Source organism: Nomascus leucogenys, chromosome 3 (genome assembly GCF_006542625.1).
Source record: "Nomascus leucogenys isolate Asia chromosome 3, Asia_NLE_v1, whole genome shotgun sequence".
NCBI lineage: Eukaryota > Metazoa > Chordata > Mammalia > Primates > Hylobatidae > Nomascus > Nomascus leucogenys.
Window position 1 is genome coordinate 83,685,310 of NC_044383.1, and position 14,304 is coordinate 83,699,613.

General features: G+C 37.3%; 1 protein-coding gene across 1 annotated transcript in view; it reads right to left on the reverse strand.

Moving 5' to 3' along the window:
• The window catches only part of MMS22L (MMS22 like, DNA repair protein), a 145,758-nt gene that overhangs the window by 103,836 nt on the left and 27,618 nt on the right, over window positions 1-14,304 (reverse strand). The window contains exons 10-11 of the mRNA XM_030809481.1: window positions 13,229-13,405; window positions 2,843-2,905 (exon numbers count right to left, since the gene is read on the reverse strand). Coding sequence (XP_030665341.1) covers window positions 2,843-2,905; window positions 13,229-13,405 — 240 coding nt within the window. The remainder of the gene's footprint in view (window positions 1-2,842; window positions 2,906-13,228; window positions 13,406-14,304) is intronic.

A 14,304-nucleotide genomic window follows, 5' to 3' on the forward strand; every position in this document is an offset into this window, starting at 1 on the left:
TTGATATGGTGTTCTCCCCCTTCCTGAGAGCCCAACTGCAGTGATTGTTATTGCTCTTCTGGGTCTAGCCACCCAGCAGAGCTACCGGGCTCTGGGATGGTACTGGGGCGGGGCGGGGGGAGGTGTCTGCAAAGAGTCCTGTGATATGATCTATCTTCAGGTCTCTCAGCCGTGGATACCACCACCTGCTCTGGTGGAGGCAGCAGGGGAGTGAAATGGACTCTGTGAGGATCCTTTGTTGTAGTTTTGTTTAGAAGACTGGTTTTCTCAAATGCTGGTTATGCTAGCAGTGAAGTTGTCATGTGGACAGACTCAGGACCTCTGGTTAAACAGAATGTTACAGGTAATGGAATTAGATGTTGTTTTCTCCTTCCTTGGTGCAGGGCTGTTCTGTTATGAGTTGCTGTAATGGCTTGAGTTGGTTGGCCTCCAGCCAGGAGGTGGCACTTTCAAGAGAGCAACAGCTGTGGTACTATAGGGGGGATATAAACTGGCCCTGAAATCACCTGCATAAGTATTCGGGTTTCTCAGTTGATGGATGGGGCCATGGAGTTCCCATGAGTTTATGTTTTCTATCTTCGGCTACCAGGTGGGTAGAGAAAGACTGTGATAGTTGATACTGAGTGTCAACTTGACTGGATTGAAGAATGCAGTATTGATCCTGGGTGTGTCTGTGAGGGTGCTGACATAGGAGATTAACATTTGAGTCAGTGGGCGGGGAAAAGCAGACCCACTCTTAATCTAAGTGGGCACAATCTAATCAGCTGTCAGCTCAGCCAGAATAAAGAGCAGGCAGAAGAACATGAAAAGACTAGACTGGCTTAGTCTCACATCCTACATTTTTCTCCCGTGCTGGATGCTTCCTGCTCTCAAACATTGGACACCAAGTTCTTCAGCTTGAGACTTGGACTAGATTCCTTGCTCCTCAGCTGGCAGGTGGCCTATTGTAGGACCTTGTGATCATGTGAGTTAATACTCCTTAATAAACTCCCGTACATATATTAGTTCTGTCCCTCTAGAGAACCCTAATACAAACCATAAGATGGGGGAATGGTTAGGCATGTCTGAGCTCAGACTCTCCTTGGGCAGGGCTTGATGCGACCACTGTGGAGTGGGTATGGGCGGGGGCAGTTCTCAGGGCTATGAAATTATGTTCGAAGAGGAATTATGGCTGCGTCTGCTGCTTCATACAGGTCTCCAGAAAAGTGGGGGAAAGCTGGCAGTGGCAGGCCTCACCCAGCTCCCATGCAGCCAGCAAGGTCAGTCTCACTCCCACCATGCTCCCCCTACAGCCAACAGAACTGAATTTATATCCAGGCCTCTGGTGTGCAGGGCTGAGATCTATGTAAATATATATAATATATATATATTTATCCATATAAACCTTTAAAGCTTCCTAAGAAATATTCTGTAACTTAAAACCAGCTGAGTGCAAAACCATAAATTGATACACCGTTAGAGCTGAAAGGCAGTTTAAAAATTATTAAATACAACAGAAACATGGGTCAAGGAGAAAGAAATTTAAAGAACGCAAGCAGTTGCAACTTAATTGAAAATTAAAGCCCCTAGTTACTGACTCAAGATTCAGTAACTCTGAACAGAATAATAATGTTATCCAGACTTTACTGAAATTCTTTGGATTTGGTTAAAGCATTAAGACGGAATTAGTAACTGATACAAATGACAATGACCACTATAATATGCATCTTATTTCACAACCACTTTTTAGTAATTCCCTTCATTCTGAAATAAAAAATATACATAAAAAACTTTTTGAGTTACTAAATCAGTATGTTCTCAAAACAAATGAGGAAGACCAATGAATATGATATAGGATGAAATATAATAAACAAAAACTTTTATAGGGATTATAGGAAAGATTATAAAAAGATAATAGATCTTTTGTTTCTGATCCAATTTATGTATGCAGAATTCTTTGGCATTCTAAGCTAAAATTTATAGTTCATAATTATATGATTCATATTATAACTAAATGCCTTTGTTTCCTAAAAAAGTAAGAATTAATGTGGATAATGGGTAAAAGAAAATTTCAAGCAGTTAAAATGTTTTCCAAAGACATTGCTACTACATACACACACGCGTGCATAAAGCAATATTATACTACAACATTTTTTATTCCTCTTCAAGTTTTAACTACTCTTTATTTCTTAAAAGAAAAATATTTCCCAAATTCCAAAATATTCTTTATTATAATTCTCCATAAACTCTTAGAAAAATGATAACATATTACAAAACTTTACAGGGCTTCCATACAATATGTTTAAAAATGTGATGAACAGCATGTTTAAAACTATTTTAAAAGGAGGTCAAGTCTGACCTCTAGGCCATGAAGCACTACATTAACAGCTCTGCAGAAAGAAAAATGATAAGGTATGAAATGAATGCTCAGAAACTAGGACCTTATCAGTTAGAATATGATTCAAGCCTGTAAGACAAATTGCTCAGCAAGGCAAGTCACCTTCCTGCTGTGATGAGGATATAGCTGAATTTTCAATGCCAATGACTATCTCCCTCATTGTGTCACCTAGTTTGATATCATACAGTCAAGGAATGGCATAGAGTTCTGAAGCATCTACCACTTATTTTGAATACATTTTGTCAAAGTCATCAACTAGATATTATCTTTGTCCTTTAACTGACAACTTAGTATTAAAAATCTTCAAAGAATAATCACTAAAAGAAACTACTGTGAGTTAACCCTTCAAAGCATGAAAGTTATTTGTTATCTGAATCATTTTAACAGCTTGCATGGTTTTAAAAATAAAATTTATAACATAAAAATTAAGCAAAATCCACAAACTGTCTTACTTTAATTGCATACCTGAACACTGATGGACTTTTTCAGCAGTTCTTCTACAAAGTTCCAATTTGATTCCACTTTTCTCTAGAAAGGGAGAAAATAGTAGTGCATCAAAATTATTGCTCTTGATTATGCCCATATTTAAAATTAGGGTATAGCAAATGATGGGGTATAGCTATCATTCAGCATCAATGTGATTTCTTGAATTCCTAATATTCCTTTGGTAAAGAGTTAACGAACTTGGCAGAAAAAAATGTACAACTATTCCAATCCAGTACAAACCACATCAGGAGTTGTAACAGTGGTGCTTCAGTAAGATTATAAATATTCCAAATCAATGTACAAAAATCACAAGCATTCTTGTACACCAATCACAGACAAACAGAGAGCCAAATCATGAGCGAACTCCCATTCACAATTGCTTCAAAGAGAATAAAATACCTAGGAATCCAACTTACAAGGGATGTGAAGGACCTCTTCAAGGAGAACTACAAACCACTGCTCAATGAAATAAAAGAGGATACAAACAAATGGAAGAACATTCCATGCTCATGGGTTGGAAGAATCAATATTGTGAAAATGGCCATACCGCCCAAGGTAATTGATAGATTCAATGCCATCCCCATCAAGCTACCAATGACTTTCTTCACAGAATTGGAAAAAACTACTTTAAAGTTCATATGAAACAGGTCTACCCTGGAGTCATACTCTAATTTTTTCTATTTTCCTCCCTTTCTGATCCTTTATCCCACTTTCTTTTTCTTCCTCTTCCTTCTCCTTCTTCTCTGTCAAATAGAGGATTGAGTTATTATCACTGATCCATATAAAGTCCCTCTCTCATTTATTTTAATTCCCACCCCCCATTTCTATTCCCTGACTTCCCATGTGCAACCTTCCTAATATGTTTGATACGCATCTTTTTGTTTGTATGTATTTTTAGAAAATGTTTATTGTTTTGTGTGCAAAAAAAAAATTAATAAAAAAATAAAGTTCATATGGAACCAAAAAAGAGCCCGCATCACCAAGTCAATCCTAAGCCAAAAGAACAAAGCTGGAGGCATCACGCTACCTGACTTCAAACTATACTACAAGGCTACAGTAACCAAAACAGCATGGTACTGGTACCACAACAGAGACATAGATCAATGGAACAGAACAGAGCCCTCAGAAATAATGCCACATATCTACAACTATCTGATCTTTGACAAACCTGACAAAAACAAGCAATGGGATAAGGATTCCCTATTTAATAAATGGTGCTGGGAAAACTGGCTAGCCATATGTAGAAAGCTGAAACTGGATCCCTTCCTTACACCTTACACAAAAATTAATTCAAGATGGATTAAAGACTTAAATGTTAGACCTAAAACCATAAAAACCCTAGAAGAAAAGCTAGGCAATACCATTCAGGACATAGGCATGGGCAAGGACTTCATGTCTAAAACACCAAAAGCAATGGCAGCAAAAGCCAAAATTGACAAATGGGATCTAATTAAACTAAAGAGCTTCTGCACAGCAAAAGAAACTACCATCAGAGTGAACAGGCAACCTACAGAATGGGAGAAAATTTTTGCAACCTACTCATCTGACAAAGGGCTAATATCCAGAATCTACAATGAACTCAAACAAATTTACAAGAAAAAAACAAACAACTCCATCAAAAAGTGGGCAAAGGACATGAACAGACACTTCTCAAAAGAAGACATTTATGCAGCCAAAAAACACATGAAAAAATGCTCATCATCACTGGCCATCAGAGAAATGCAAATCAAAACCACAATGAGATACCATCTCACACCAGTTAGAATGGCCATCATTAAAAAGTCAGGAAGCAACAGGTGCTGGAGAGGATGTGGAGAAATAGGAACACTCTTACACTGTTGGTGGGACTATAAACTAGTTCAACCATTGTGGAAGTCAGTGTGGCGATTCCTCAGGGATCTAGAACTAGAAATACCATTTGACCCAGCCATCCCATTACTGGGTATATACCCAAAGGACAATAAATCATGCTGCTATAAAGACACATGCACACGTATGTTTATTGTGGCACTATTCACAATAGCAAAGACTTGGAACCAACCCAAATGTCCAACAACGATAGACTGGATTAAGAAAATGTGGCACATATACACCATGGAATACTATGCAGCCATAAAAAATGATGAGTTCATGTCCTTTGTAGGGACATGGATGAAACTGGAAAACATAATTCTCAGTAAACTATCGCAAGGACAAAAAACCAAACACCACATGTTCTCACTCACAGGTGGGAATTGAACAATGAGAACTCATGGACACAGGAAGGGGAACATCACACTCTGGGGACTGTTGCGGGTTGCGGGGAGGGGGGAGGGACAGCATTAGGAGATATACCCAATGCTAAATGACGAGTTAATGGGTGCAGCAAACCAACACGGCACACGGATACATATGTAACAAACCTGCACATTGTGCACATGTACCCTAAAACCTAAAGTATAATAATAATAAAAAAAAAAAGATTATAAATATTCTACCAAATATTTAATTTCTGCTTTCAGATACAAAATCCAACGGGAAAAAAAAAAACATTATATAGCCACATGTATTTTTGGTGTTTTTTTTTTATGCTGAGTAATCATCCCTATTTTCCACTTTAATCACTAGAGCTTTTTCCTTCATTTTATGAATAACAAACCTGAGACCATCTACTTTAGTAAACAAAGTAACTAAAAATTTTATACAGAAAATAAATTGACAACCTCGACTATCTAGAATGATTTCCATAAGGAAGAAAGCTAAAAAGGACTTTCACAAAGGCTAGGTACGCACTTAAACAATTCCATATTTCCAAAAGGAAAGCCTGGAAGACATTCTCACAGGATACTCAGTTCACTTAATATTCAGTTCTTAAAGTTCTGGATACGTGGATACTGGACAAAACCAAAAGCAAAGAAAGCATTTTAAAGAATAAGCAAGTAATAACGAGCTTCTAATGTGGAAGAGAAAAAAAGGTATGAAAAGTAATCATGGCCAGGAGCGATGGCTCACACCTATAATCCCAGCACTTTGGGAGGCCAAGGTGGGTGGATCACGAGTTGGAAACCAGCCTGGCCAACATGGTGAAACCTCGTCTCTACTAAAAATACAAAAATTAGTCAGGTGTGGTGGCTGGTGCCTGTAATCCCAGCTACTTGGGAGGCTGAGGCAGGAGAATGGTGTGAACCCGGGAGATGGAGGTTGCAGTGAGCCGAGATCGTGCCACTGCGCTCTAGCCTGGGTGACAGAACAAGACTTTGTCTCAGAAAAAAAAAAAAGTAATCATAAGACCTCAAAAAGCAAAACCTGAGGCCTTACAAGTAAAAGAAAGACCTTCATCATACCCTTCTTATCCCTGTTATAAAGAATATAATATTCATAGGCATGAACTCAAATGATCAATAAAGTGTTAAAGCACAATGAATACTCATGATTTTAAATGGCTAGGCAATATTCATGTAAAATGCTAACTATAGTCAATCACTAAATAAATATTTTCTTAATAAAGAGCACAGTCAGTGTGGTAGTCAGCCTCTAAGATGTCCCCCAATGATCCTTGTCTCCTGGAATTTATGCTTTCCACAATCCCCTCTTACACTGTACTAGGGTTGGTCACTAACAGACTACCAATACCAATATGAGTGATAGTATGTCACCTCCAAGAATAGGTTACAAGACACTGAAGCTTCTATCTTTATGATACTCTGACCTGTTAACTTGATCTGGAAACAGCTATATTGTGAACAGCACATATGATGAGAAACTGAAGCACTGTGCCAACTAAAGTAAAGCTGAAAGCAAATTCTGCAGTTCCAGCTAAATCTTCAGATACTGAAGCCCTTGCTGATAGCTTTACTGCAACCTCATGAGAGACCCTGAGCTAGAACCACCCAGCTAAGCTTCTCCTGAATGCCTGAGTCTCAGAAATTGAGAGTGTGAGATAATAAATGTTTGTTTTAAGCTGATACTTTTGTGACACAGCAATAGATTACTAATACAATGATTTAGTTATTTTTAGCAAAATCGGGTTGACTTTTTGACATACACAAATAAAGTGAATGCAAAAAAAATTAACTGGGAGAAAATGTGGAGTAAAGAATTTGGCCTTGCCCATAAAAAAGATCTGGCCTGCTGGGCTCACTCCTGTAATCCCAGCACTTTGGGAGGCCAAAGCAGGCGGATCACTTGAAGTCAGGAGTTCGAGACCAGCCTGGCCAACATGGTGAAACCGTGTCTCTACTAAAATACAAAAATTAGCAGGGTGTGGTGGTGCGTGCCTATAATCCCAGCTACTTGGGAGGCTGAGGCAGGAGAATAGCTTGAACCCAGGAGGTGGAGGTTGCAGTGAGCAGAGATCGCGCCATTGCACTCCAGTCTGGGCAACAGAGGGAGACTCTGTCTCAGAAAACAAAACAAAAAAGATCTGACCATTGCCCGTAGCTTCCTGGAGGTCATCTTTGGGCCCTGGGAATGTTACGCCTGATAGTAGCATCTTTGTTTGATGAGGGTCCTATGGTCACACTGGATAATCTAACAATGTGATAGACAGTGAAGGCTGGACACACCCACATAGTCTTAGCTTAGGGTCTGGTCACACCCAAAAGAGCAACAATAGTCTCAGGCTGGGGGCTTTGAGTCAGTTGACTTGGAAACTGGAATAAGCCATGTGAGCAATTCAGTAGTCCACTCCTACATAATGGAACTCCCATAAAAACTATGAACACTGAGGCTTGAGTGGGCACCCGTTTTGCAACACTCCCTGCATACTGTCACACACTGATGCCAGGAGAAGAACGTGGCCTGACTCTATTAAGAGAAAACAATAGAAGTTCCACATTTGGTACTTCTGGACTCTGGCCTATGCCCTTCTTCCCTTGGCTGATGTTAATTTATATCCTTCCCCTTTAAGAAAACAAAATAATAGCTTTCAGTGAGTTCTGTGAGTCCTAACAAATTATCAAACCTAAGGTAGTTTTGGGAACCCCGAGCTTGCAACTGGTGTCAGAAGTAAAGACAGTCTTAGGGACTGTCCCCTGAAACTTAGTAGTTGGCCCTAAAAGTCTCTCTCAAAAAAAGATCATTTTCTTCTATCAATACTATGTCTACTGCGTTAGGTTCCTGACATAGTACTTCCTTAAAAAAATTTCCCCATTTCACAGAAAACATAATTAAGTCTCAGAAAGGTCATGTATGTACAATTCAAAGAATGAATTCAAATCCAAGGTTATCTAGCACCAAAGCCTGTATTTCTTCTATTATAACATGCACCAGTAACCAATTTTTTTTTTTTTTTTTTTTTTTTTTTTACTTAGCATGCCTTCCCTCAGATTTCAACAATTCATTTTTGTATCATTCTTTATTAAGAAAATGTCACCTCCAGTGCCAAGTGGGAAGGGCCATGACAGCGTTGATATAATTTAAGTTTTGGCTTTATAACTGGATAGTGTTGAGTATATTTCAATCATTCTGTGTTATCAAAGCATTTGAATCAGAAGAATTACAGAAAAACAGTGTAATTCTCACCCAGAGAATTTCAACTATATAAATCAGTTTTGTGGCTATAATCTAAAACAAAAATAAACTGCAATTCAAAGAAAAGAATGACAACTATATCATACCCAAATCAAGTGTAAGAGAATACGTATCAAAGAAATACAGATTTTTCTTCCGCAATAAAATTTCACTTTGGGCAGCTACAGCATTTTTTTTTTTTACATACCAAGTTAAATCTGCTGATAGAAAGCAGGTAGGATGTCATCAATATGAGGCTACATTTTATATTTCTTATTTCAGCATTAAAACTAAGATACCCATTTAAGCTTTAGTATAGGTAGGATCTCTACCAGACATGTAAAACAGATTCTCCACCCTCCACTTCCAGCAGACTAGGTAGTCTGGTGCAACTCTCATTTTAAGGTTACATTTCACACTTTTATCTGGTTACTATTTCAGACGTTTCAAAGACGAGCATCAGCTAGCCTGACTAATTGCATTATGTTCTGGGTACAGAAAACACTGTTAAAACTGACCCCCTGCAATGCCCAGAAGTAATTTTCCTCTTTAAACTGTATTTGGTTTTAAAATAGATGACTAGAATCGTGAGAGAGTAACCCACTCTCATCTTGGCTGAGAGAAAATCATTAAACAGAAATATATGAAAATCTAATGACTCTAATATAAAAAGTGAGATACCAAATTTTTCTTATAGGCCTACACTAAGAAATTGGCTAGCTTTGTGAGTTAAATCCATTATAGCTTTGTGAGTTAAATCCACTATAGGTTTACATTTTAAACCTATTTAAAATGTAAAGATTTCACATTAACCTTCAGGGCAAAGCAGTTCACATTTAAAAACTGAAACATCACTACACTGCCACAAGATTATAGATATTTCTCTGGTGAAGAACATATGACTAGCCATTATTACTTCATATCATCTCTCACTCCAGATTACTTGTTAGTAGAATAAAGCATGCTTACTGCACAACCATTTTCTCTGTTGTAGTTGGTTATGTTAATATATCATAAGGAGAAAAAAAAAACTTCAAAATTCTAAATAGATCCCAGACCCAAATTAACATCTTACATAATCTCTCAGAAACAATACGTCAATATGCGTTTATGTTCATGGATTAGAATGACTATCTGATTTGTCAATTAAACTGAAACACTTTGAGGATAAAAGGAAAAATTACCCAGTTAGGATAAATAGGTAATAAGGTATCAAGTGGGACTGTCTGTACCTGGCAAAATGGAACACATGGTTACCCTACCAAAGACCTATTCGTAAGAGGCAATCCTTAGGAGAAGTCTAATACCAAGTTTATCTAAGAGATAAAATAGGGTGATGTTTAACCACTGTGTATCTCAATTTCTTTACCTGTAAAATGAATATATTACCCTCTCACCTACTTTATAATATTTCACTGAGATAATACACAGTCACTGTGAAATATTAAATATGTTGCAAATGCAGCACATATTTTACCCCAAATGAACACTATTATTAACTAGAGAGCTTGTTTGTCTTTAAAAGCCTTTAGGAAATCCAGAAATATTTAAAACTCTTTGATGACTCATATATAAAGGCAAAGTTTATTTTACATGTGCATATACACACATATATTACACATCCTCATCATTTTTATCATATCCTTTTTCTATTAATTATCACGGCCTTTTCTGTTAAAACCTACATAAAATATGTGATTTTTTAAAATCGTGGCAAAAGAAAATCAGGAACTGCTGACAAATATTAAAAGACACAAGTTAAGCTATTTTAAACACAGACAATTCATTTACTATCTTGAGTCAGAGCTAATAAAAGCAATAATCTCCTCTGGAGTTCTCTGTATGAAATAGAAGAGTAGGGCTAGGTATGGTGGTTCACGCCTGTAACCCCAGCACTTCGAGAGGCCAAGGTGGGTGGATCACGAGGTCAGAAGATTGAGACTATCGTGGCTAACACAGTGAAATCCCGTTTCTACTAAAAATACAAAAAATTAGCCAGGCATGGTGGCGAGCACCTGTAGTCCCAACTACTCGGGAGGCAGAGGCAGAAGAATGGCGTGAACCCTGGAGGTGGAGCTTGCAGTGAGCCGAGATTGCACCACTGCAGTCCAGCCTGGGCAACAGGGCGAGACTCCACCTCAAAAAAAAAAAAAACAGAGGAGTGATTTCAGCACTGCAACCATGGGTGGTTATATTAGTGCAATTCAATATTACAATAGCAATAGCAATGATATATACTAATGTTGACTAAATTGCCTATCACACTGAGAATATCTGGGGGGTCAATATTAACTAATATTAAAATATACTACATACTCAAATAAGTGTTAATACAGTTCCAGCAAGTATTAATAACCTAAAAGCATGTTCCTTGAAGCAAGAAGTAGTACAATCTGGCAGGGTGCGGTGGCTCACACCTGTAATCCCAGCACTTCTGGGAGGCCGAGGCAGGCAGATTACCTGAGGTCAGGAGTTCGAAACCAGCCTGGCCAACATGGTGAAACCCCATCGCTACTAAAAATATAAAAATTAGCTGGGCGTGGTGGTGTGTACCTGTAATCCCAGCTACTTGGGAGGCTGAGGCAGGAGAATCACCTGAACCCGTGAGGCAGAGGTTGCAGTAAGCCGAGATCATGCCACTACACTCCAGCCTGGGCAACAGAGTGAGATTCCATCTCAAAAAAAAAAAAAGTAGTACAATCTATTTCATGTGTATCCTCTGATAGGAACCTAATATTATGTAAATACATAACAGAAACTCAGAAACACTTAACTAATTGCCATATTTACTTACATTGATTAAAATGAGAAATATATACTTGGAGGAACTAAAGTTGGAGAGGAAGAGAAATGCGAATGCTTATATAAAGACCTTAGGGCCGGGCGCGGTGGCTCACGCTTGTAATCCCAGCACTTTGGGAGGCCGAGGCGGGCGGATCACGAGGTCAGGAGATCGAGACCACGATGAAACCCCGTCTCTACTAAAAAAGACAAAAAATTAGCCGGGCGTGGTGGCGGGCGCCTGTAGTCCCAGCTACTCGGAGAGGCTGAGGCAGGAGAATGGCGTGAACCCGGGAGGCGGAGCTTGCAGTGAGCCGAGATTGCGCCACTGCACTCCAGCCTGGGCGACAGAGCGAGACTCCGTCTCAAAAAAAAAAAAAAGACCTTAGAATTACAGTTAAATTTTCTTAGTTTCTTTAATATTGTTCTAATATTCTAATAATTAAAAGATGTGAAATCACGTTAACTCCACAAAAACACTTAATAAAAGCACTAATATAGAAATAATGGCAATTGCTAAAATTTATTATTTACTCTGTATTAGTATAGTAAATAATCATGGATACAAACAAAAAACACACAATTCTTTTCTGTGAGAAGTTCATCGACTTTTCTCAATAAATTGGTAGAATACTCAAATACACTAATACTGGGCTGTGTGTGAACTTCTCAGAGCAATTTCTGACTATTTCACTGTATTCTGGGATCTCCTACAGGATCTTTTATTATTAGGGGGATTATTTAGAGGACTTTTTGAGACCCTTTCCATTTCCATGATGCTATATTAATACTAACTAACCCTCAGACTCCATGGATGACTTCTCAAAGCTGGGTCTATCCAATATTCCAAAGAGGAAAATCTATCAAGCCTATCAAAGAATATGTTTCATAAAGCAATGGCTCCCATACCTTGTAGAGGATGAGAACCAAGGAACTTTTTAAAAATCAGGATTTCCAAACTCCAAATCAGGATCTCCAGAGTTAAGATCTAGATATCTGGATTTTTTTTTTTTTTTTTGGATGGTGTCTCACCCTGTTGCCCAAGCTGGAGTGCAGTGGTGTGATCTCGGCTCACCGCAAACTCCGTCTCCGGGCTCAAGCGATTCTCCTGCCTCCATCTCCCAAGTACCTGGGACTACAGGTGTGTGTCACCATGCCCTGCTAATTTCTGTATTTTTAGTAGAGACAGGGTTTCACCACATTGGCCAGGCTGATGTCGAACTCCTGATCTCAAGTGATCCACCCGCCTTGGCCTTCCAAAGTGCTGGGATTATAGGCATGAGCCACTGCAGCTGGACTAGATAGCTGGATTTTTAAAAATTCACAAGTAAGTCTAATGACCAGCCAGGTTTGGTAACCACTGCCATAAAAAATGGCAATTTTGAAAATATAGACAAATTGGCTTCATGATTCTAGATGCTTATTTTATGGAGCTGATAGGCTGATATAATAATACAATACTATTAATTTCTGAATATCGTAGAAATTGTATAAAAATAGGGCTTCAAAGTATACATCTGTTAGCTGACTTTATTCATAGGGTTTTCAGGTAACACTGTAAAAAATGTTTCTAATGAGAAATTAATATACTAGTTAAAATCTCTTCGTATTTGAAGCAAACTTCATGGTTGTTTAATAAATTATCTTAGCAAAAAGCTTTACTAAGGAAGTGCTATTCTGAAGTACTTTTATTAAATTATTCACAAAAATAAGTAATTCATTCCTCCAGAAATTTCTTTGCCAATCATAACAGATTTTAAAACTAGAAGGAACTTTTGTGACAATCCAATCCCATGATTTTTTGTTAAGGGAAGACAAAGCTAGAAAGGTTTAAGTAATTTGCTCAGGGTCACACAATTGTTCAGTAGCAGGGCCAGGACTACATACCAAATCTTCTACAAGTTATTTTTTTTAATTAAAAAATTAAAACATAAACTTTATAATTTTCAAGATGTTTACAGAAACATTATACATAATTTATCTCTGTGATTGTAGTCTGACTTTTCTTGTTTCTGCTCACTTATTTTCTAATTTGTCCAAATAATTACATATTAATTGACAATATAAGAAAGCTTTTAAAAAATGAAGTCTTACCATTTCATCTGGTAGTCCATGGCGATCAAACTTGTAAAATGATGCTACATGAGTAATAATCCACCAACTAAAACCTAATGGATCCCTGGACTGGATTATAGGCATATAAGATCTTCTTCGGTCACTTGATTTTTCAAGCAGTGTTTTAAGTAGTTTATTCAACCAGTTCCAAAATGACTATAGAAACAGAAGTAATTTGATTCCATTAAATTAAGACAGTTTCAATAACCTTTGATTTCATTGTTTTTCTCTATTTTTATAATGAAGCATATATACAAAACACATATATAAAACTGAAATAATAAAAATACTCAGGTTAAGAATCAGAACATAACTAGTACTTTAGAAGTAGCTTACATGTCAACAAATCTTCTTCCTCCATCCAGTAGTAACAATTTTGTTGACTTTCATGATAAATCATTTCCTTGCTTTTTTGTTTTGCCACACAGGTATACCAGCCTATATTACATATTGTGTGGCTTCATCTGTATTTTGTTTTTTTTTTTAAATGCATGTCTGTATTCTCAAGCGGCTTGTTTCTAATTCTTTTGTAACTTGCTTCTTTTGGCCAACGCTACGTTTCTGAACTCATCTATATTAATGAAAACTGCCATAGCTCATTGCAATATTCCAGTATATGACTATATGATAAAACACTTAATCTACTATTGCAGAACATTTAGCGAGTTTTAGGTTTTTCTAGGTATTTCATGTAAATGTTCAAGTTATTAGACATAAAGTTGTCGACAGTATCTCTTACCTTTCTAATGTATACAGAAACTGAAGTCATGTTCCTTTTTATATTTCTAGTATTGAGTATTTTTGTAATCATCGTAAGTAATATTGGCCAATTTTAGGTATGAATTTGAGGACCCAACTTTTGCTCATTTTATCCTTTTCATTGTTTTAATTTCATAATTTTTTGTTATTTTTATAATTTCATTCATTTTACTTTCTTTGGATTTACTACGAAGGGCTTATTGTTAACATCTTGAGATAAATTATTAGTTCATTAATTTGCGATCTTTCTTTTTTCCTGTATTTGCATATAAAGTTACAAATTTCCCTCTAATTAT